Consider the following 24,328-nt stretch of genomic DNA (forward strand, 5'->3'; position numbering starts at 1 on the left):
ACAATGTCGGAGGCGACGATATCACTAATCCTGAAACGAGATAAAGACCCGCTGCAATGCGGGTCATACAGGCCTATCTCACTCCTAAATGATGCCAAACTGCTGGCAAAAGTGATGGTGACAAGGATAGAGGATTGCGTCCCAGGGGTGGTGCATGACGACCAGACAGGGTTTGTAAAGGGGAGACAACTGAATGTTAATGTACGAAGGTTGTTGGGGTGATGATGACGCCCCCACTGGAGGGGGAGGCAGAGATGGTGGCAGCGATGGATGCAGAGAAGGCATTCGATAGGGTGGAGTGGGACTATCTGTGGGAGGTGCTGAAGAGGTTTGGGTTCGGTGAGGGGTTTATTAGATGGGTCAGACTCTTATATGGGACCCCGGTGGCAAGCGTAGTCACAAACCGGCAAAGATCGGGGTATTTTCGGCTACATAGGGGTACAAGACAAGGGTGTCCCCTGTCCACGTTACTGTTCGCGTTGGCAATTGAACCACTGGCCATAGCGCTGAGGGATTCTAAGAAGTGGAGGGGGGTGCTTAGAGGGGGAGAGGAGCACCGAGTGTCGCTCTACGCAGATGATCTACTGCTATACGTTGCGGACCCGGTAGAGGGGATGCCAGAAGTAATGCAGATACTTAGGGAGTTTGGAGAGTTCTCGGGATACAAACTAAATATGGGGAAGAGCGAGCTTTTTGTAATGCACCCCGGGGAACAGGGAAGGGGAATAGATGCTCTGCCGCTGAGGAGAGTGGAAAGGAACTTCTGATACCTGGGGATCCAGGTGGCCAGGAACTGGGGAACCCTGCATAGACTTAACCTGACGCGACTGGTGGAGCAGATGGAGGAGGACTTTAAGAGGTGAGATATGGTGCCGCTATCGCTGGCGGGCAGAGTGCAGGCAGTTAAAATAGTGGTCCTCCCGAGGTTTCTTTTCGTGTTTCAGTGCCTCCCCATTCTGATCACAAAGGCCTTTTTAAAAAAAAAATAGACAGGAGCATTACGAGCTTTGTGTGGGCAGCAAAGACCCCAAGAGTAAAGAGGGGGTTCCTGCAGCGTAGTAGGGACAGAGGGGGACTGGCGCTGCTGAGTTTGAGCGACTACTACTGGGCCGCCAATGTGTCGATGGTCTGTAAGTGGATAAGGGAGGAAGAGAGAGCAGCGTAGAAGAAGCTGGAGATGGCGTCCTGTAAGGGAATGAGCCTAAAAGCACTGGTGACGGCGCTGCTGCCGCTCTCCCCAAAAAGGTACACCACAAACTCAGTGGTGGGGGCAACCTTGAGGATCTGGGGGCAGTGGAGGCGACACAGGGGAGTGACGGGTGCCTCGGTGTGGTCCCCGATAAGGAATAACCACAGATTTGTCCCAGGGAGGATGGATGGGGGGTTCCAGTGTTGGCAACGAGCAGGAATTAGGAAGCTGAGGGACCTGTTTATAGACGGGACGTTTGCAAGTCTGGGAGCGCTAGAAGAAAAATATAAGTTCCCCCGGGGAATGCCTTCCGGTATATGCAAGTGAGGGCATTTGCGAGGCAACAGGTGAGGGAATTTCCGCAGCTCCCGACTCAGGGGATCCAAGATAGTGATTTCTGGGGTATGGGTCGGAGAGGGCAAAGTGTCCGAAATATACCGGGAGATGAGGGACGAGGGGGAGGCGATGATAGAGGAGCTGAAGGGAAAATGGGAAGAAGAGCTGGGGGAAGAGATTGAGGAGGGGCTATGGGCTGATGCCCTAAGTAGGGTAAATTCCTCGTCCTCGTGTGCCAGGCTTAGCCTGATTCAATTTAAGGTTCTACATAGAGCACATATGACGGGAGCAAGACTCAGCAGGTTTTTCTGGGTGGAGGACCGGTGTGGGAGGTGCTCGGGAAGCTTGGCGAACCACACACACATGTTCTGATCGTGTCCGGCACTGCATGAGTTCTGGGGGGGGCATGGCAAGGGTAATTTCAAAGGTGGTGAATGGTGAAGGTCCGGGTCAAGCCAGGCTGGGGGTTAGCTATATTTGGGGTTGTGGAAGAGCCGGGAGTGCAGGAGGCGAAAGAGGCCGATATTTTGGCCTTTGCGTCCCTAGTAGCCCGGCGTAGGATTCTACCCGTGTGGAAGGAAGCGAAACCCCCAGGCGTGAAGGCCTGGATAAACGACATGGCAGGGTTCATAAGATTGGAACGAATAAAATTTGCATTGAGGATCGACTCAGGGGTTCTCCAGGCGGTGGCAACCGTTCCTTGACTATCTCGCGGAACGATAATGAAAAGATAGAAATGACCGCAGCAGCAACCCAGGGGGGAGGGGAGGGGGGGAGCACTATTTTGTGTTTTTGCTATTTTTTATTTTTTTTAGTTGTTGTTGTTAGTTCACTATATTATTTAAATAATGTTATTTACCAGTTAATGTATAATCCCTTGTTGAGTTGTAAAAACGGAAAAAATTTTGTTTGAAAAATTTTCATAATTTTTTTTTTTTTTAAAAAAGAAGTGTAAAAAAAACATTCAAAATACAATTAGATGTTTTATTAGAGGATGCGCTTTATTGGGTAAATGGCTTTTACTCACCCATCCCAGATTTTTAATATTGAAATGTTTTTAACCAATACTTGATGCTAATGCTAACCTATCAATCCAATCCATCACCTGTGGCTGGGCAAGCACCTACTGAATATTTTAATGACACTATTTGCAAGGATTATTAACTATTCTGCACTACATTTGTTCCTATAGCTGTGGAGTGGCATTAGATGCATGGATGTTCCCACTGGAGGATGAGGTATATGCAAAGGTACAGAAGCCAATACTCTTTATCAACTCAGAAAAATTCCAATGGGTTGCAAATGTCCTGAAAATGAAAAGGCTTGACACAATACAGCGAAAGATGATTACAATCATGTGAGTAAACGTGTAAGTAATGGTTAACTTAAAATAAAAACACTGAATCAAATTAGCTAGTTTAATAGCATCTGCTAAAACAAAAAACAACGTTTGTAATTGTAATTGGAAGGTTTTGGATGGGGAAACAAAATCCCCAAATTCCCTAACCTTTTAAGACTAAATATTCTTTCTGGCTTTCAGAAGCAAATTTTGCTAACTGGTAGAAATCTGTGACGCTGTTGGCAAAATATTGTGAGAATGAATCTGATTGTACTGTGGCGCAGAACACCATCGTCTAATTTTAGCAATTTTGCAATATTCAAATCTAACTTTCATTATTGTGATTTTAAAGACCTTGAGCAGTATTCTGGCCTTTTATGGCATCTGCTATGCATCTATGCTGTGCAAATAATCCAGATAATATATTGATCAAATGGAATTAAAGTTAATCTCAAACCAATAAAGAGAATTCCCAGTTCCCTGGTATCCACATGCATGTTTATTTCGCCCCCTTGTCGCCACACCACAAATCATGGATTCTGGGTGCAAGAGTAGAATGTTTATACTGGCTTTTAGTAGTCCATTTCTGAGTCAAAAGATCGTGAGTTAAAGTCCCACTCCAAGAACATGAATGCACAGTCTCCTTTACGGTCAGTGGGAAATAAATGATATTCACCATTCATTAGGCTTCCACCCGCCCATGTACCTTTTCTGGGCTTTTGAGCAGCAACTTATGGTCATTGGCAGTTGAAACACATGGGGCGGGATTCTCCACCCCCACGCCGAAGTGGCCGCGCCGTCGTGAACGCCGTCGAGGTTCACGACGGCGCGGAACGGCCCCGGTCCCGACCGATTCAGGCCCTGACAATGGGCCAGTATCGGGGCCGCGTCATCTACCCGTGCCAGGCCTTGTCGCCCGTGTAAAAGCGACGCCGCATAGATGACGCGGCCGGTGCCGCATAACGGACGTCATCCGCGCATGCATGGGTTGGCCGGCGCCAACCCGCGCTTGCGTGGTTGCCGTCCTGTCCAAATCCGCCCTGCAAGAAGATGGGGGAAGGATCTTGCGGGGCCGCGGAAAGAAGGAGGTCCTCCTTCAGAGAGGACGGCCCGATGATCGGTGGGCACCGATCGCGGCCACCCCACATTCAAGGTGAAGCCCGGTGCAGGATCCCCCCCTCGTCCCCCCACAGACTGCCCCCCCAGCATTCACGCACCGCCCACGACTGCAGCGACCAGGTGTGGACGGCACCGGGGGGAACCCGCGTTTTGGCCTGGCCGCTCGGCCCATCCAGGCCTCCGAATCGCCATTTTAGGTATCTCAGGCGATTCTCCGGCCTGCGGCCCGCGAAACTCGACCGGCCCGTTCCCGCCGCTTGAGAGAATCGCGGGAGGGCGTCGGACCGGCATCCCCGGAAATTTTGGCGGCCCAGGCGATTCTCCCAACCGGCGTGGGAGTGGAGAATCGCACCCATGGTGTCCTCTACAGGCAATCAAACTAGTAACAGTGTGACTCCTCAACCCAGCAAACTGAATAATCCTCACTGAGAAATGCAGAGTCCAGGAAGTGTAAATTAGAATATTTAATTCATAAAATTGCATACAGAAAGCAAAATAGAGAAAGAAGAATGGAGTTGACATTGACGGAGAGTAAAGAGACAGAAAGATGCAAAATAAATCTAGAAATTAAAATTTGATGTAACTGAGATTCTATACTTGTAAAAGTCAATTTACAGTGCCAGTGAGATTCAGTCATTAAGGCTTAACACTTTAAAAGTTCACTTACACTTTGATAGACAAGTCCACACTTTTTGTGACATTTTTACTGTCTCTCTCGTGGGCATGTTACGCATATTCATGCTTTTTATGTGTTTGAATGTTGAGTGTCAGCAAGGTATCAGTAAACCAAGGCTTGCGGAGGATTGAGGCAACTTGAACAGAAACTACCTGATTTCTGTTTTCAACTGCACATGTATGAATGCCAGAAGCTGCTGTCTGATTTACTCAATAAAAATGTTAAATGCTGATAGCCTTACCCTTATACTGCCAATGTCATGCCACAATTGGAGATGACCCCTCCGTACAGAACCAAAGCAGTGCTGCATTGCCAACGGGTGCTGTACTTTTCAAGGAAATGTTGAAACCTATTACTGATAAAACAGGTTGATCTATAATGTGTATTTAATGTAAAACATCCCAAGGATAAACCATTCCAATACACTTCATTGAAGTCTTCAAAAACAAAATTGGAGTCATTCCTGGGATAAAGGAAAATGATTATGGTTGTTGGGAGGTCAATCATCTCAGCTTCAGGACATCACTGCAGAAGTTCCTCAGAGGAGTATCGTAGGCACAAGCATCTTCAGCTGCTTCATCAATGACCTTCCTTCGATGAGAAGAGGGGATGATTGCACAATATTCAGCACCATATTCAGCACCATTCACAACTCTTCAGATACTGAAGCAGTCCATTTCCAAATGCAGCAAGATCTGGACAATATCTAGGCTTGGGCTGACAAGTGGCAAATAACATTTGCGATACACAAGTCCCAGGCAATGTCTATCTCTAACAAGAGAGAATCTAATCACCATCCCTTGACATTCACTGGCACTACCATCGCTCAATCCCATTAACACCCTGAGGGTTACCATTGACCAGAAACTGAACTGGACTAGCCATAGTCCTGTGCTGTTAAGTAATTTGGATATTCTGAATTCTTCCTCAATGTACCCGAACAGGTGCCGGAGTGTGGCGGCTAGGGGATTTTCACAGTAACTTCATTGCAGTGTTCATGAAAGCCTACATGTGACAATAAAGATTATAATTATTTTTATTATATAAATACTGTGGCTACAAGAGCAGGTCAGAGCTAGGAATCATGCGGTAAGTAACCCAACCCCTGACTCCCAAAAGCCTGTCCACAATCTATAATCTACAAGGCACAAGTCCGGAGTGTGATGGAATATTCTTCCCTTGACTGGATGAGTGCAGCTTCAGTAATACTGAAGAAGCTCGACACCATCCAGGACAAAGCAGCCCGCTTGACTTGCACTCCATTTACAAACGTTTACTCCCTCCACCACCAACACAGTAGCAGCAGTGTGTACCATCTACAAGATACACTGCGGGAACTAACCAAGGCTCCAAATCCATGGCCACTACCATCAAGAAGGACATGGGAACAGCAACACCTCAAAGTTCCCCTCCAAGCCACTTACCAGCCTGACTTAAAAATATATTGCCACTCCTTATTTGTCATTGGATCAAAATCCTGGAACTCCCTCCCTACTAACTGCACTGTGAGTGTACTTGCATCACATGGACTGCAGTGGTTCAATAAGGCAGCTCACCACCACCTCAGAGGGCAATTAGGAATGGGCAATAAATACTGGCCTAGACAGTGAAGTCTAAATTTCTTAAATGAATAAAAAACAATTTGGTATCGAACCACATGAAACCATGTTGGGGCTGATGGTGAAAAACTTGGTCAGATACATTTTAAGGAATGTGTTACATGTCAGACTTGAGTCAACTAGTGTTATGGACAAATACACAAACTCTAAAATTAGCAATCTACTTTATTGTACTGTACCACATTACCCCCAAAGTATTGAAATACCACTATAAAGAGTATCAGAAGCTCTGTTACACACCGTATCAAATCTCTTCTGCAAAGGTATCAAAATGCATGACTTGGTCCTAAATACCACTCATTAAGCAATGAGGTGATCAGGCTCTCTGTGGATCCGGATAGCATCTCACGGCTTCTTACGATGGCTATTCCTGCAGGTTATCGTTTCAGTAGTCTCTTTTTGTATACAGATCTTGCTCATGCTTCCAGTGACATACTCACAGGATAGCACTAATTAATCACTGCCCCTTCTAGTCACAAATGCTCAAGAGTCGTGACTTACTCGGGGGGTCATAATTCTCTCGGGAGCATGACACAAAGGAGTCTGTGTTTGATCACAGTTTGTTCAAGGCATAACACCAGAAAGTGTCCAATCAGCTCCTGTGCTCACTCTCTGGCTGCACATCCTGTTGTTCACTGCTGACCCCCAGACTTGCTGAGTACTGGATAGCTTGCCTTCATCAAGTCAATGTCCAAAGTGGTGGGGATGACGGTAGAGCCATGCCCGACATTGGCGGTCATCGGGGTATCAGATCTCTTCATGGGGAGAAGGGCGGACGCCCTTGCCTTTGCCTCCCTGATCGTACGCAGTAGAGTCCTGCACCTAAAGCTGCAGACTGGCTGTCTGACCTATCGGAATTTCTCCAAATAGAGAAAATCAAATTCGCCATCTGGAAGTCGGAAGATGCTTCAACAAAACATTGGAGGCAACTGTTTCGAGACCTGTTTGCGGCCAACAAACAAACAAACACAAAAATAAATAAATGAGGAGCCAGGGAAAAGCAGCCAAGACCTGTTAGAGGAGAGGGGAGTGGGGGAGGACTTGGAGTGTGTGGGGGGGAGCAAGAAGGAGTTGCCAAACCCAGCGGGAGGAAAAAAGGGGGTAGCAGAGACTAAGGGGAGGTTGGGAGGGAAGGGGTGGGCACGGGGCAGATAGAAGGGTGGGCGAACAGTAGAGAGAAGCTAGAAGGGAGAACGGGAGGGAACACAAACTGGCGGGAGAGCGCAGGGAAGGATAACGACCACAACAAGCACAGTAAGGCAAAAGAGAGAAAGAAAGGGCGGGCAGAAGGAAGGACCAATGGACTTTGCTGATGCAACTGTACAGAGATGCAGAACCGACCAAGAAATGCAAATAATATCATGGTGCACCACCCCGGTGCCCCTTCCACCGTGTTTTGTTCTATAAAAAAGGAAAAAGAGAAGAAGGGGGGGGGGCAAAGGCCCTCCTATGTTCTGTGTTTTTCAATTACTTTACAAATGATGTAAAGGGGAAAAGAGAAATAGAGAGGTTTAGGGAGAGAACTTCCAAGCTTAAAGTCCTAGATAGCTGAAGGCATGGCTATTACAAATTCAGGAGCCAAGAAGCCAAAATTAGAGGATGACCGATATCTTAGAGGGTTTGGAGCTGGATGAGATTACAAAGATAGGGAGGGGGCAAAACCATGGAGGGACATGAAAACATGGATAAGAATCTTAAAATTGAGGCGTTCCATGATTCGAAGTCCGCATTGGTCAGTGAGCATAGGTCGTGGGTGAAATGACTTGGTACAAGTTAGGATACAGGCAGCAGAGAATTGAATAACCTCCAGTTTATGGAGGGTATAATGCCAGCCAAGGTTGGAAGCAAGAGGAAACAAAGGCATGGAGGAGGGCTTTGGAAGTAGATGAGTTAAAGCAGGGACAGTTACAGAGATCAAAATAGGCAGTCTTAGTGATGGTGTGGAAATGTGATCAGAAATTCATTTTGAGGGCAAATCGGTCACCCAAGGTTGTGAATGGCCTGGTTCAGCCTCTGACAGCTGGCGGGGCGAGGGATAGCATCAGTAGCTGAGGAGCAGAGTTTGCAGTAGTAACCAAGGCTTCTGATAATTTAGTAACAGTGTAAGAGTTACAAGAGATTGTGGTAAAAGTAGAGCTGGGTGTCATTAGCATATATGTGAAAAATAAAGCTGTGTTTTCAGATGATGTCACCAGGAGGCTCAAGGCATGTAGATGATGTAATGAGATGAGGCGAAAAAGCAGGGGACCAGTGGAAATGGAGAGGCAAGTGAGGCCATTGCAAGTGATACTCTGACTATAATTAGATGAATAAAAATTGGCCAAGATAAGTGCAGTCCCACGTGCTAAAACCTGGTTTTGCCAGGCCAACCTAGCCAACAAATCCAAAATTAGTGAACCTGCCTAACTCGTCATTGAACTCCATTCTTTGCGTGAACTGGTTTCCATATTAAAAATTTTTTTATTTATTCATTAATGGGATTAATACCCAACTCAGGAGATGGTATCTTATCAGTTGGGTTTTCATACTGGCAAGGGGGAGGGCGTGTTAACAAGAATCATGCCTGGCATCTGTAAAAACAGTTCAGGGGCCCGGTCCACTTCAGGAGGGCGGTCATAAGACCCTCGCCCCACCAACTGCTTGAACATCTTGGCCACGTGCTTTGTAGTTCTCATCCCCTTAATGCCTTTGGGCAGCCCCACAATCCTCAAGTTCTGCCTCCTTGAACGGCCTTCAGCTTATTTTGCCCCTTCGACATCATCAACATTTCTGCTTCCAAAAGAAGCAATCTGATCCTTGTGGACGGCAAAGGGCTCCTCCACTTTCTGAATCGATGCATTGTGTCTCCAGCCTCTGTTCCACCGTCTCCAGGGCAGCCCAAATTGCCTCTGCCACTCGCACCAAATCCTCAGTCATTGCTGCCAGCCTTTGCTTCTTAAATTTGGCCGAACGGAACTCCACCAACTGCTCTGTCGACCACTGTATGGGCAACAACACCACAGGTCCCTCTGCCATCTTTTCTCCTCCTGTGCCATGCGTATCCTCCAGGTCCAAAGGATGCCCCTTGCTTGCCACACTCCTCATCTGGTAGCTCTTCGACATCACATACCGGAGGAGAAATCCGAATTCTCCAACATAACCACTTTTCCACCTGCACCATCCCTGTAAAACGGGCAGACAAGGCCAAAGAACCAGTCCTCAGGCAGGAGCCACCTTATGTGTGGCCACTCACTCCATGGCTGCCACCGGAAGTCCTGTTTTCTCTCCTTAAATCATTTTCTTAAAATCCTGAGCTGACATTGACCCTCCTACTCCATTAGCTTCAATTTGGTTATTTACTATACCCCCCCTGCCCCCCAAATTAATCGGCAGGAGGTTTGCTTGCCCATGTTTGACCTAATATTTTGAGACCGGACATGCCAAGGGACGGTTACATTGATGTCTGGGGCACTAAATTCTGAATCGATTTGTGAGTATGACTGTCCGGCTGTCGCTTGATGAGTCTGTGGAATTAATTTTGTTTTCCCGATTTTGGGATGAGCCAGATGTAAGTAAGGAGAACTTTGCAGTGTTAACAGGGCTGGGTGTGTCCCTGTCATTTTCTGTGCCTCAGCTGATATTGGGTGGTTCATCCAGTTACACTTTTTGTACCAGCTTAGTACAACTATATGGTTGCTAGGCCATTTCAAAGAGTTAACTATATTGCTGCGGGTCTGGAATCTCATGTAAGCCAGATCAGGTATGGACAGCAGATTTCCTACTCTAAAGGACATTAGTGAACCAGATGGCTTTTAATGACAATTAATATGAGGCATTTTTAAAAATGGGTTGGAGTTCCCCAAGATGAAGGAGGACCTGGTAGAGGGGTTGGGAGCACCCATTTGACTGATGGAGATGATGAGGGTATGGGGCCAATGCAAGCAGGGAAGGCTTCCCGGTAAAGTTTTATAATTTTTTTTTGGGGAGACCTGGGGTCTCTGCTGGTAAGAACATTTAATGAGGTGAAGGAAAAGGGGAGCACCCCCCCCCCCCCCCCCCCCAACATTATCGCAGGCCTGAATTTCCTTAATTTTGAAGAAGGATAAGGACCCGGAGCAGTGTGGATCCTACCGTCCAATTTCACTGCTGAAAATAGACAACAAGTTGCTGGTAAAGATCTTGGCCTCGCGGATTGAGGACTCTGTACTGTGGGTGACGGGGAAAGACCAGACGGGGTTTGTAAAGGGGAAGCATCTATCGGCTAAATTTAGGTGTTTGTTGAACGTTATAATGATGCCGTCAGAGGGACAGAATGTGGCGGTGGCGGTCGCTATGGACACCGAGAAAGCCTTTGATCAGGTAGAATGGGAATATTTGTGGATGGTACTAGGGTGATTCGGGCAGGGATTTGTGGATTGGGTCCAGTTGATGTATCGGGGCCGGCAGTGAATGTAAGGACAAACCAGGTGAGTTTGGGGTATTTCAGGCTGCATCGTGGGACGAGGCAGGGATGCCCACTCTCCCCGTTGCTCTTATAATAATAATCTTTCTTGTCACAAGTTGCCAAGGGCAGCACGGTAGCATTGTGGTTAGCACAGTTGCTTCACAGCGCCAGGGTCCCAGGTTCGATTCCCAGCTTGGGTCACTGTCTGTGCGGAGTCTGCACATTCTCCCCGTGTCTGTGTGGGTTTCCTCCGGGTGCTCTGGTTTCCTCCCACAATCCAAAGATGTGTAGGTGGATTGGTCATGCTAAATTGCCCCTTAGTTGCCAAAAGGTTAGGTGGGGTTATGGGGATAGGGTAGAGGCGTGGGCTTAGGTAGGGTGCTCGTTTAAAAGAGCCGGTACAGACTTGATGGGCCAAATGGTCTCCTGCAGTGTAAATTCTTCGATCTTCTAATTAGGCATGTTACGGCCTTCTGAACTTAACATTTGAGTTCAACAACTTCAGACAGTGAACTCTCTCCTCCACCTTCATCCCATTTGCGTCATCTGTTCCTAGTTGCCCTTTGACACACTGCTCCCCTTTGTTCTGCCATTCACACATTCTAATCTCTTTATGTGCCACTGTCAACACTCTTCTTGGCCTTAATCACCCCCATTTACATTCCCTTTGTCATTCTGTCCATGACATCTTTGTCTATCCCCACCTATCACTGGCACCTGATCCAGCCCAACTGCTCCATGCCCCCTCAAAACAGTATAAATCCGACCCTATTTCCAGTTCACCCCAGCTTTGACAAAAAAGTCATCCAGACTCTAAATGTTCGCTCCCTTCTCTCTCTCTCTCTAGGTGCTGTCAGACCTGCTGAGATTATCCAGTATTTTCTGTTTTTGTGACAAAACCATCCCTCAAGAAATCATCTTTATACTGCTTTGTTCCTGAGTAAAGTTTCTTGTTTGTAGGCCGTTAACCAGAGGCCCTGGAGCTCTGTACAGAGCTTAACACTAGCAATTGCTCTGCCCTGCCTTGGAGAGAGCAGCTCTCTCCAGCGAATTCTGTTGTGAGAGCCTGTCTAGTATGTACACTGCCTATTTGTGTCTCTGCCTATCTCTTGTAAGAAAACAATTCATCTTCACAGTCCTCTTGCCTTGCTTGCTAGCAGCTAGAAAATGGAAGAAGCTGTCCTCTGTGATTTGGTGCCAAAAGCAGGTACATAGAGGACGCTTGACGTCAAGTGTAAGTACATGGCACATGACCTGCTCACTGCTGCCACTTCTGGCCAGAAGTCTGCACACGGCCTTATTTCTTCTCATTTAAAAGGCAGCAGCAGCCGCCATGCCGCCAGCAGTCGTTGGGTGCTTCTCCCACGATTGGGACCACCATGGGAACGCGCATCTCTCCCGACACCCACCAGGGTCACGACCTGCACTTTGAAAAGCCCTATTGTAGAGTATTAAGGCCTTCACGATAGAAAGGGGCAAGTATCATCATTGGGTCAGCTGATGTTCGTAAATGGCTGTATTCATGTTCAAATCTCACCATCTCAAGTCACTTGCATGACCATATTTGATTTTTAAATAAAATGTTTGAGAATGGTGTGCCCGGATGTAATAAAATGTTTGTATTTGTACATTTTGAACTCAAATTTGGTAATCATAATCAAGTGATTTGCAAACTTAGCTATTTTCTTAAAGGTACCTTAATTTATATGAGAGGAGGATCAGAGAAGAATTGAATTTTGAACATAACTCCCTGCCTTGAGATTATTTTCCTTTATATTTCTTTATAGGGGAACAGTTCATCAGAGCTTCCCTGATTTCACATTTTTGACTGGCACTTTCCTTGGAAGGCTATTTCAATTAAAAGGAATAATAGATCCCCATATAGCTATTGATATTAGCAACAAAGCTTCTTTAGCATTCCTGCAAAGACACTTGGGTAAGTAAAATATATTAATTATCAGTTACATGTTTCAATAATAAAACATTTTCTAATTTCTAAATACTGGCAAATCATTTTATGTAGTGGGGAACAATACAACATTGATGGTCAGCTTAATGCAATGCTAGAACACTGGACAATATGGGTTGAGTTTCGGTTATGTAGTTGTAGTAGATTGTTCTTGCATGAAATTGCACTTCCAAGCTTTTTAAAAGTTTGAAATACATTGGCGTTTCTATCAGAAAGTTTTCTTAAAGATGCAGAATGTGTAATGATAAGACCTCTTTTAATTCTGTACCATAAATCCAATTACATTTTATAGTGTCTGTAATGAGTATGTACCTCAGAAATTAGGAGGAGCACCTCTGAAAAGAAGGCTTCCCACTCTCTTAAGTGTTAAAACAACATTTTAGAAGTGAGCCTGTAGCTGTAGTGTGGAACAGACATTACCAACTCTAATAGGAAGACAGCTTAACTATTACTTGAAGTTGTTTCAATTGTTTTAGGATTAATTTGGATATCAAATTTTACTTTCCAGGTCTTGAGAAAGACTTTGATCAGTGGGACCCTCTTGTTGATGGGAAAGGAGAACACATTATACCAGGCACAAACATTCATTTGCCTTTATCGGATGTATTACAGTAAAATAAAAATAAATGTGAAATTAGTATGAACAGATTTATCTGCAGTGAACACTCGCCATTGTGCAGAACATTTGCCTTCTGAGCCTATTACAAGTTGAATTTTTTAAATGCCATCAGCCATATAATACAATTTACCTCCATAACTATTTCTGTTGCTTGTATGTAGATCCATGAATCTTTTGGATATATACTACAATGTTCAAGTTACGGGTCTAATATTCTTCCAATGCTATAAAACAGTGGGGTAACCTGAATGGTTGTATCATTTTAAAATTGAACTGTATTATTCTGAGCTTTTAAGGGTATGAACAGTTCAATTTTAAAATGATACAACCAATTTTAAAATGTTACATTCAGCATTTGGACATTATATTCAACTGTTTAAAGCTATAATGCAGCATTGATCAGTCTTGCATGTTTCTTTTACTAGTCCCACTGTTCTAGTGAAGCCAAAAGTTCACCCATTGTTGGAATTTCTTTATTAAGAAAAGATTCTTAAAACCAGAAATGTATAACTTAAAACATCAGTGATTATTTTTGCACAGCTTTTTCCTGAATTGCTTTTATAAAATTCAGTGATTTTTTTTTTATTTTTATTTTTAATTTGTTCATGGGATGTGGGTGTCACTGGCTAGACCAGCATTACCCATCCCTAATTGCCCTTGAGAAGGTGATCATGAACAGCCTTCTTGAACTGTTGCCATCTGAGTAGTGTAGGCACACCCAACGTGCTGTTAGGAAGGGAATTCTTGTATTTTGACCCAGCCACGATGAAAGAGTGGCGATATATTTCTAAGTCAGGATGGTCTGTCTTGGAGGGGAACTTTCACGTGATCGTGTTCCCATGTAACCACTGCTCTTATAGTTGGGAGATGTTGCGGGTTTGGACGGTGTTGTTGAAGGAGCCTTGATGAGCTGCTGTAGGTCATTTTGTAGATGGTACACACTGCTGTTGCTGTGGATTGGTGGTGGAGGAAGTTAATGTTGAAAGTGGCGGATGTGGTGAAAATCAGGCGGCTGCTTTGTCCTGGATGCTGTCAAGCTGTTTGATTTTTATCGGAACTGCACTCGTCAAAGGAACCTATTCCAATCACACTCCTCACTTGTGTTTTGTAGGTGGTGGATAGGCTTTGAGAGTCTGGAAGTGAGTTACTCGCAGCAGGATTCCTGGCCTTTGACCTGCTGCTGTAACCACGGCATTTATATGGCTGATCCAGTTCAGTTTCAGGTCATTGGATGGTTATATTCTCTCTTGCTGGAGATGGCCATTGCATTTACACAGTTGTATCCTATTATCTGCTGCCAATTACATTTTTGGTCAAGAACCAGTTCCTTCCAAGCACACTAGTAGCTCTTTGCAGTTGATATTGAGAGGTGAATAACCCAGCACCCTTTCTACCTTACTACTGCAAAACGTGTCCCTAACAGCCTAAACAGGTTGAAATCCTGCTCCTGAAGTGCCGTACAAGCTGTAAATGTACTTGCTATGCCACGATAGTTTAATATAGAGACAAAAAGGATAACCTAAAAAAAAATCAATATTTTTTGAATTTCAATCTAATTTCTCTAAACTCATTAATACTCTCCTCTTCCAGGTCTGTGAGAGCGAGCAATACTAAAGTAAATATTTAAGTGAAGGGCAGATCCATCAACATTTTATGTCTGTCAAAAACATTAGAGCAATATGTGTGTCCTAGTGCCTGTCTTTCACTCACTGAGTAAAGATAATGCATCAGCTACAGATGGTGTACTGGACCAAAAATAATGTGAAAGTACACTTTTTGTTCTTGTTCAAGTGTATGAAAGCAAGAAAAACAGGGATTTCTATTCTAAAATAGACTAAAAACCTCACCTTGTCTCGTAATACAAAGGTAGATTTCGCCTTCACCATCTAATAGGCCAATCGCCCTTCAATCTCATTCCACTGATTTGAACAGAATGAAAATTTGATACGTACTATAACAGTCACTCAATCCATTCCCCCAGATTGATGATCCAAGCAGCATGAAACTGTAGTGAGTTCATTATGGAGTTGTGAGGCAGAGGTTCCTCAATTTCTTTTCAGTGTCAACTCGGATGGGGAAAGTAGTGTGTAGCCCGTTGGCTGCGCTGCTGGCAATTCCAGCCACATTTTTAAACACTCTGGGCGGGGGGGAAATATTCTGGAGGCGGTACATGATATCATGTTGGCGGGGCGTTCTCCCCCTGCTCCTGGGCACCCTGATGTAAAGAGATCTCCCCAACCCTCCCTCCATGGACATGGGAACCTCACCACAACCCTGTATGTAAAAGCCTGTCTGGGACTCCGGTGGGATATTCGTACATGGAGAGATTTACCGGTAGGGAGGCCCGCTAATTATATTTAAATTAATTGAAATAGGGTTCCCATTATTGCATGATTGGAACCACATTATGTCACTGGCAGGGATTGGGGACAATGAAGCAGGTAAACCCCATCAGCATAAAAGCTGCTTTGGGTCTCCCCCTCGATTATCTGCTCCCACCGCCATTCCTGTCTGCCATAAACGAGACCGAAAATACCGACTGTAGAATTTCCATCCTGTTCTTCCCGGTCATCAGACCACAACTTCAGCCAAAGAAACCCTGCGAAAATACTGTAAAGGATGCTAATGCTTTTTTGTGATGGTGGAGTGGTGGTGAAGTGGGAGGTTGCATTTCTTCCATCAAACGCCACAAGTTATGAAATATAATGGCATGCCTCTTTACAACAATACTACAATTGCTCCGTCCATTTCACGAGCCAACCTTTCTTCTCTGCTGCTTTGCTGGTTGCTAATTTTACCAATCTCATCTTGTGACCAACTTGCCCTTTCCAGTGTTGTCCTTGTGGATTCTGCCAACAGATCATTGCCTGACGCCATACTCCAGAATGTAGGCACACTTATGAACAAGACCCTTGCCATCCATGAGCTTATTATGGATGAATTATTATGACCTGAACTGAAACCTGGCTGAGTGGTAATGACACCTGTCCTGTAAATGAAACATGCCCATCTGGCCCTGTGTAGACCGACAAGGAGCAGTAAAAAGTAAAGTTGCCATAGTCCCTGATGACCATAGGCTGCTGACTGGTAGTGATTTAATCTGAGGACCACCACGCGGTACACCTCTCATCTCCAGTTTACATCTTGGTGTCTTCTCCCTGGTCCTTTGGCACTTACTTCTTTTTGTTAAGCATCTCACCTTTTTCCACCTCTCTTGCCTCATTTAAAATCCTCATTCTCTATTGCCTATTGAAATACTGTACAAATGTTCTCAGTAATATATCTTCATTGATTCCTCTCAGCACTTCTCATCCTTTATAATTTCAAACTCCATCTCTATTCATTACGTTCTCTCCTGAGTTCACTGACCACCTATTTTTCCCTTAATTTCTCCCTCCATGTAAACTCTCCAACCCATATTCACAGTCACCCCCATGCTATTACCATCTCCTATGGCCTTGCTCTTTCCATTGTGCCAGAAAAGACCATCTCCAGTCACCTTTTGTGTCGCTCTACACCCATTTCCCTTGATATGTCTTCCCCAGCAAATAATCTCATTCGTGTACTTCAGTTTTAAAATCCCAACTCTCTTGCCTTTGGCTCTCCATTGAAATTTCTGCAGCTACTGATTTGCTCAACCTCACCCTCATCTCAACTTTTGTTCTAGTCCTTATTAAACCCTTAAGTTTCTCATGGCCATTTTCCCATACAACCTTTATGTCAAACCCCTTTGGTCCCCAAGAGATGTAAATGAAATGAGGTGGCAGAAAACGGGTTTAACTGTTATTGGGCAGATATAATTGGAAGCATCATCAAGTCTTGCTCTTGTTTATCTTTGCATTTTAGTTTTGGCAAGCCTGGCCTTTTCTACTGCAGTCTCCCCTTACCTCCAACAAATGCAAAGATCTCATGGACTATTGTCACCAAGGTTGATCAGCTGCTTTGGCAGCTTCCATCCTTTTACCTAGTCTACCAAATCCTAAGGTTACCCTTCCCTATACCTGGACTTGCATCTTTCTTTAGTTTCTTTATCTCCCGTCATGCCCTTTCTGGGCTCATTTTGTCTGTGGAACCCACCTCTTGCTCTCTCTTCCCATTAAACTGCTGACCACCCATCCTCCCTTGGCTCCCAGGGTACCTGATATCTTAACGGTTCTCTCTCAGGTACCCTCTCCTTCAAAGCTTTTGTTATGCTTTTCCTCTAACTCGCCCTTAACCCTTAAAAACTACCACCCCAACTCCAACCTCCCATTTTCTTTCTCATGTCCTTGGGTGTGTTGTTTTCTCCCAAATCCACTCCCAATTTCCCGGACCTTCATGTTTAAATCCCTCTAAACAGGTGGTTTCTGCCCTGCCACATTATTGAAACAACGACTAGGAAAGATAAATGATCCCTTTGTCTTGTTTGTAGCCTTTGACACAGTTAGCCACATGATCATTCACTTTGTTGCCATTGTCCAACTAGGTAGGACGCACTCAGCTGCTTTTATTATTTATCCAATTGTTGCCAAATAACCAAATACGTCACCCAAACACCAGCAAGTTACCACCTGTACACCGATGACACTAGCTTGACCTCACCACCATCTATCTCGTTCCCTGCACTGTCTCCAAACTGCCAGACTGATTTTCTGACATCTAGTAATCAATGAGCAAATTTTTCCACCACCCACCAAATAGTGGGAATTTTCTTGTTAGATCGCCACCTCAAACTGTTACCTAGTCCCTGCCCCAGGCAACACAGCAGCTGAACTAAACTGTTCTCAACCTTGGAGTCATATTTGAGCTCGCGGTGAGCTTCCAACCATATATCTGCACCTTCACTCAGAACTACATATTTCTGCCTCTGTGACATTATTTGACTATGGCCAAGATTTTACTCCTCTGCCATGACGTGTCTCTCTCTCTCTCTCTCTCTCCCCAGCAGATGTGGCGAGCCATTGAAATCTCTGTTCAGTTCGGCCACACCATAATATCCTGACAGATAGGAGGGGACATAAAATTCTGGCCAAACTCTGTTCCTTGGTTGATCTGCTGCTGAAACCATGCCTTTGTTCCATCTCTGGGCTTGAATATTCCATTGCACCTGACCAGCCTCCCATATTCTACCCTCTGAAAATTTGTTATCCAAAATCCTGCTGCCCATGTAGGGTGACACAATGATTGCGCCAGGGACCCAGGTTTGATTCCGACCTTGGGTGACTGTGTGGAGTTTGCACATTCTCCCGTGTCTGTATAGGTTTCTTCTGGGTGCTCCGGTTTCCTCCTAAAGTCCAAAGATGGTTCGTTTTTAAAAAATAAATTTAGAGTACCCAATTATTGCTTTTACTTAGGGACAATTTATCGTGGCCAATCAACCTAATCTGCACATCTTTGGGTTGTGGGTGTAAGACCCACGCAGACATTGAGAGAATGTGCAAACTCCACACAGTGATCCGGGGCTGGGATTGATCCGGGTCCTTGGCATCATAGGCAGCAGTGCTAACCACTGCACCATCTAACCCTAAGATGGTTAGGTTAATTGACCATGCTAAATTTTCCTTTAGTGTCCAAAATATTAGGTGAGGTTACAGTGCACTTTCGAAGGGCCGAATGGCCTTCTGCGGTGTAAGGATTCTATGAAATTCTGTGTCCCAACATGCACTCTTTAACCCAGAATCCTCTGCTTGCTGACTTCCAGTTAAGCAATGTTATGATTTTAAAATTCTCATCTTTTTACTCTTTCCATGGCCCCACCCCTATTTCTAATCTGTAGCCCTCCAACGCAAACCTGTGCTCCAACATTTGTGATCCGATGACCATCCCAACTTTAACTACTACTCCATTAGTGGCTTTTCCTTCAGCCTTAATCTCTGGAATTCCCTCCCTCCCTAAACCACTCTACCTCTCTTCCCTTCTTTGACCAAACCTTTGCTTACCTGTGCTAATATTTCCTTATGCGAGTTTTTTTTTTTAAAGAACTCTTCTGTGAAGCGCTTTTTTGACTATGTTACAAGTGTTACACAAGTACAAGCAGTAATTGCCTTTTGGCTGGAGAATGTTTTCTTCAACTGATGAAAAGTTATTGTTTTGACACTAATTTTAACAGTTTCAATGTGCAAATCTTGGTTCTTTAATTATAGTGCTGATAACTCTTTCATTTAAAATAGGTTCATCAATATCATGTTTAACAAATCTAGGTCATAGATTTGACAGTTAAATGTGCTCTGGGGCAAACTGAGGCCACATAATGTTATGAAATGCAATTTCTTTAAATACTAATACTTAGGATTTGAAATGTAATCATTTTCCTACCTTGTTTAATTAAACTCCTATCTTTCAAGTTGCCATGTTTCTTTAAGTTATTGAAACTTCCAATTCATGACAATGTATAATTAACAGGAATGAATGGCCAAAGACGAAAAGGTCTGAAAGTTGGTCGCCAAAGTCAAAAGGTCTGAAACCTTTTGGTGACAAATAACACTACACATTATAGCACAAAGTTACTGCAGCATGAGGGGGTCAGAAAATTATAGCACTTTTCACAATCAAATGCAAATGTTTCTGTGCTACTTCAAATAGGTGGAATTATTAGATTTCAAGGAGATCTTGTGGCACAGTAGGTAGGGTCTCTGTCTCTGAACCAGAAGCTCCGGGTTCGACTCTCACCCCTGGACCTGATGGCCAAGGAAGGTGTGTTAACACAGCCAAGCGGATTGAGTATCAACTGGCAAATCCTTCCTACGTGCCAATGGCTGGCTTTAAGAGCAGCAGAGACTCCTGGTCAGCTATGCTTGATTTGGAGTGGAACCCCTCCAGCTACAAGTCTCTGGCAACAGGCGAGCAACCTGTTCCAGGAAAAGCCTCGCTGTGGGAACAGATTAAATTTTGCTCTGTGCGCTAGGTGCGGGAAGAGCAACAACTAGGCATCACGTGGGTAGAAACATTAGTTTTCCCTTTGCTGACCTTCTTATGGGCTGATGGTTCAGGAAAGGTCCGAGAGAAGGGAACACATGCACCGCATCAGGACACCCAATGTCTGACTCAACAATAGTGTCAACTGTGGAGAAACCTTCCTGGTCATCCATGCCATTGAAGAATAGCAAACACTAGGGACTATATATTTTTTTTTAAATACCACATCATGGACCTTCTTTACAAAGATGGAATAACTTACCTGAAAATGTCATCCTCTGATACATTTTATAGAGAATGATTGAACAATGATCTACAAAAGACAAAATTCCCTATTGTCCCAACGAGCAGGCAGGAGATTGCAATAAATACACCCACAAAAAGCAGTCAAAACTGAAGGTTTCCATAATTCTCCAAAATAGGATGCACACATGCCATCTTGCAGCATAGCTATAAAAAGCTCTGAGCCTTGAGGACCTAGCTTTTATTGCATCACTCAGCACAGCAGCAGTCTGGGCTGGTGAGCTGAGAGGTATTAACAGAGCCACTAGCAAAGTGGCAGCAGTGGGAATATAGCAGATTCTTGCACCATGGAGCCACTCCTCCAGGGTGACACTTCTGCAAACTGCTGGAGGACAGATTACTGGATTATTATAAGAGCTGTTGATTTTGCTCGTGATGCTGCAGCTGCTCCTCTTGTACTGGATTACAAGTTCTGCAGGTATTTTATCCCTCCCCTCTTTTGTAAAACTATTTAACCCATAAACACAATGCAGACTATGTGCAAAACTGTTTCACCTGTTTGGTTCTTTGTAATGTAACTGGTGCCAGCTTTATATTAAAGGCATAAGATTTAATCACTTCTGGACTTGGACAATTGAATTCTCGCAAGCATTTTCCAGTTTTTACCTCCATAGGCACTAGTTCTAACCCTCAATTTCTGCATCTGAAACTGGCTGTGCATCCTCAAATTTATCCAGTTTTCAAACTTCTTGTGATGTCTAATCTTACTGTAATGCTCAGTGTGATGCCGAGACAATGTGTGAGATTTTATTATTTGACTCAACCAGTTAAAAGGCCTCACCTTGATGAAGATGTTGGGCAAACTCTATTGGGCTTCATCTAGCTCACAATGACAGATTGAACAAGAATGTAAAAAAGGTTCCCATAATTACAAACCATAGAACAGGGCCAGAGGCCAATGATGATAATGGAGCTGAGAGCTCGATCATCAATGATGGGGATAATGTTGATCACAGATGCAGAATTGATATCAAAAAGGCAGTAGGAGTTATGTGCTGGTGGGGTCTTACATGGAGTAGAAGCCAATTCCAGTATGCATGTTGTTGAGGTTAGTTATTGCCGGAGAGAACAGCCGTGGTTGATGAACCAGTACCATTTAGCTATTTTTTTAACTCTTTCATGGGATATGAGCATCATCGGCAATGTCAGCCTTTATTGCCCTCCCTAATTGCCCTTGAACTGAGTGGTTTGCCCAGGCAAGTTAAGAATCAATCATATTGCTGTGGATCTGAAGTCACATATAGCCTACACCAAGTAAGGATTACATGTTTCTTCCCTAAAGGACATTATGCGAACCATATTTAAAGACAATTGATGCTGGTTTCACAGTCACCAGTACTGAGGCAATCTTTCAATTCCAGATTCATAATTAATCAAACTTAAATTCCACCAGCTGCCGTGGCAGGATTTGCATCTGGACCTCTGTATTACTAATCCAATGACATTACCACAATGCCACTGTCTCTCCTCTATTTTGTATATGTAGGCAGTGGAACTGTGGGGTAGAGAGTTAGAGGGTAAATACCTTCCTGGGACTTTATTATGGAACCCAGTAAGGACTGGTCACTACTGCCACCCTTCAGGCACCAGCAATACCAGAGATGCTATGCAATTATATCTTTTTACAGGTCTGGGAGTAAACATAAATGCAAGGATAGGTAGCAGCCAGGCAGAGGGCCAACAGGGAAACATGAGAGTGGGGCTATGTAACCATCAACAAAGAACAAAAAAGAATAAACCACAGGAACAGGCTCTTCAATGCTCCAAGCCTGTACCAGTCATACCACCTACTATACCCATCCTATCCATTTATTTGTCGAGATGCCTTTTGAACACTGTTAATGTATCAGCTTCCACAACCTCCCCTGGCAACGCACTCCCCGCCCTCTGTGTATATATATTTTTTTAAATTGCCTCACACATCTCCTCTAAACTTTGCCCCACAGACCTTATGCCCCCTGGTGACTGACCCCTCCACCCTGGGAAAGAGTGCCTGCCCATTCACTCTATCCATGCCCCATATAAACTTGTAGACCTCTATCAGGTCACCCCTCAACCTGTTGTTCTAAGACAGTCTTGAGTCTATTTAGCGTCTCCGCATTGCTAACACCTTCCAGACTAGGCAACATCCTGGTAAACCTCCTCTGCACCCTCTCCAAAGCCTCCACATCCTTCTGGTAGTGTGGCGACCCGAATTGTGTGCAATATTCCAATGTGCGGCCTTGCCAATGTTTTATACAACTGTAGCATGACTTGCCAGTTTTTATACTCGATGCGCCATCCAATGAAGGTAAGAATTCCGTATGCTTCGATTACCTTGTGTTGCCACTTTCAAAGATCTGTGGGCCTGCATGCCCAGATCTCTCTGACTTTCTACATTCCTAAGAATTTTGCCATTTGCGGTATATTTCCCCTGGATGTTAGATCTACCAAAATGCATTACCTCACATTTGTCTGGATTAAACTCCATTTCTCTTTCTAAGTTTCCAACCTATGTCCTGCTGTATCCTGACAATCCTCAGCACGATCTGCCACTCCACCAACCTTGGTGTCATCTGCAAACTTAATAATCAGACCAGCTACATTTTCCTCCAAACCATTTATGTATACTAGAGGCCCCAGTACCGATCCCTGTTGAACACTAGTCACAACCTTCCATTCAAAAAAATACCCTTCTACTGCTACCCTTTGCCTTATGTGACCTACGAGCCAGTTCTGTATCTATTTTGCTACCTCACCTCTGATCCCGTGTGACTTCACCTTTTGTATCAGTGGCACCTTTTCAAAGGCTTTACTGAAGTCTATGAAAACACCATCCACTGCCCTCCCCATATCAATCATCTTCGTCACCTCCTCAAAAAACACGATCAAGTTAGTGAGGCACAATCTCCCCTTCACAAAACCATCCTGTGTATCACTAATGAGTCCATTTGTTCCCAAATGGGTATAAATCCTGTCCTGAAAATTCTCTCCAATAATTTACCTACTGACGTGAGGCTCACCGGCCTAGTTTCCTGGATTATCCCTGCTACCTTTCTTAAACAGTGGTACCACATTAGCTACTGTCCAATGAGGATACAAAGATGCCAGTTAAGCCCCTGGGAATTATCTCCCTTACTTCCCTCAGTATTCTAGTGTAAATCCCATTCAGCACAGACTTATCTACCTTAATGTCTTTTAATACACACAATACCACTCCCTTTTCGATCTCAACGTGACCCAGATTGTCCACACACCCTACCCAAGAAAGAATCATCTTCCACAAACTCCCTTTCTTTGGCGAACACTGATGCAAAGTACTCATTTAGTACCTTGCCCATTTCCTCTGGCTCAACACATAGATCCCACCACAGTCCTTAAGTAGTCCAATCCTTTCCCTGGCCACCCTCTTGCTTTTTACATATAAATAAAAAGCTTTGGGATTCGCCTTAATCCTATTTCTCAAGGGCTTAGAAATGACCCCTCCTACTTTCTTTATACTTCTCAACGGCTTCAACTGTCCCTACCCTTCTGGACCATACAAAAGCCTCCCTTTTGATTTTGACGAGTATCCCTCGTTACCCAAGGCTCCTTAAACTTACCATACTTTTCTCTCAGGAACGTGACTTTCGCTTGAAAGACTCCCATATGTTTTGATGTTGATTTACTATCCAACAGCCGCATCCAATCCAAATTCTTAAATTCCTGTCTAATGTTATTGTAATTTGCCTTTCCCCAGTTTAGCACTTTAACACGAGGGCTAACCTCATCCCTATCCAAAGTACCCTAACTTACAGAATTATGGTCACTATTCCAAAAATGTTCACCGTACTGAAACCTCAATCACCTGCCCAGGTCCAGTA

General features: G+C 44.5%; 1 protein-coding gene across 4 annotated transcripts in view; it reads left to right on the forward strand.

Moving 5' to 3' along the window:
- pla2g7 (phospholipase A2, group VII (platelet-activating factor acetylhydrolase, plasma)) overlaps positions 1-19,611 on the forward strand; it is a 176,773-nt gene extending 157,162 nt beyond the window's left edge. For all 4 annotated transcript variants that reach the window (XM_072498848.1, XM_072498844.1, XM_072498846.1 and 1 more), the window contains 3 exons: positions 2,718-2,882; positions 12,489-12,637; positions 13,179-19,611. In XM_072498848.1, coding sequence (XP_072354949.1) covers positions 2,718-2,882; positions 12,489-12,637; positions 13,179-13,285 — 421 coding nt within the window. In that variant the 3' untranslated portion in view covers positions 13,286-19,611. The remainder of the gene's footprint in view (positions 1-2,717; positions 2,883-12,488; positions 12,638-13,178) is intronic.
- The last annotated feature ends 4,717 nt before the right edge of the window (positions 19,612-24,328 follow it).

Source organism: Scyliorhinus torazame, chromosome 4, assembly GCF_047496885.1.
Source record: "Scyliorhinus torazame isolate Kashiwa2021f chromosome 4, sScyTor2.1, whole genome shotgun sequence".
Taxonomy (NCBI): Eukaryota; Metazoa; Chordata; class Chondrichthyes; order Carcharhiniformes; family Scyliorhinidae; genus Scyliorhinus; species Scyliorhinus torazame.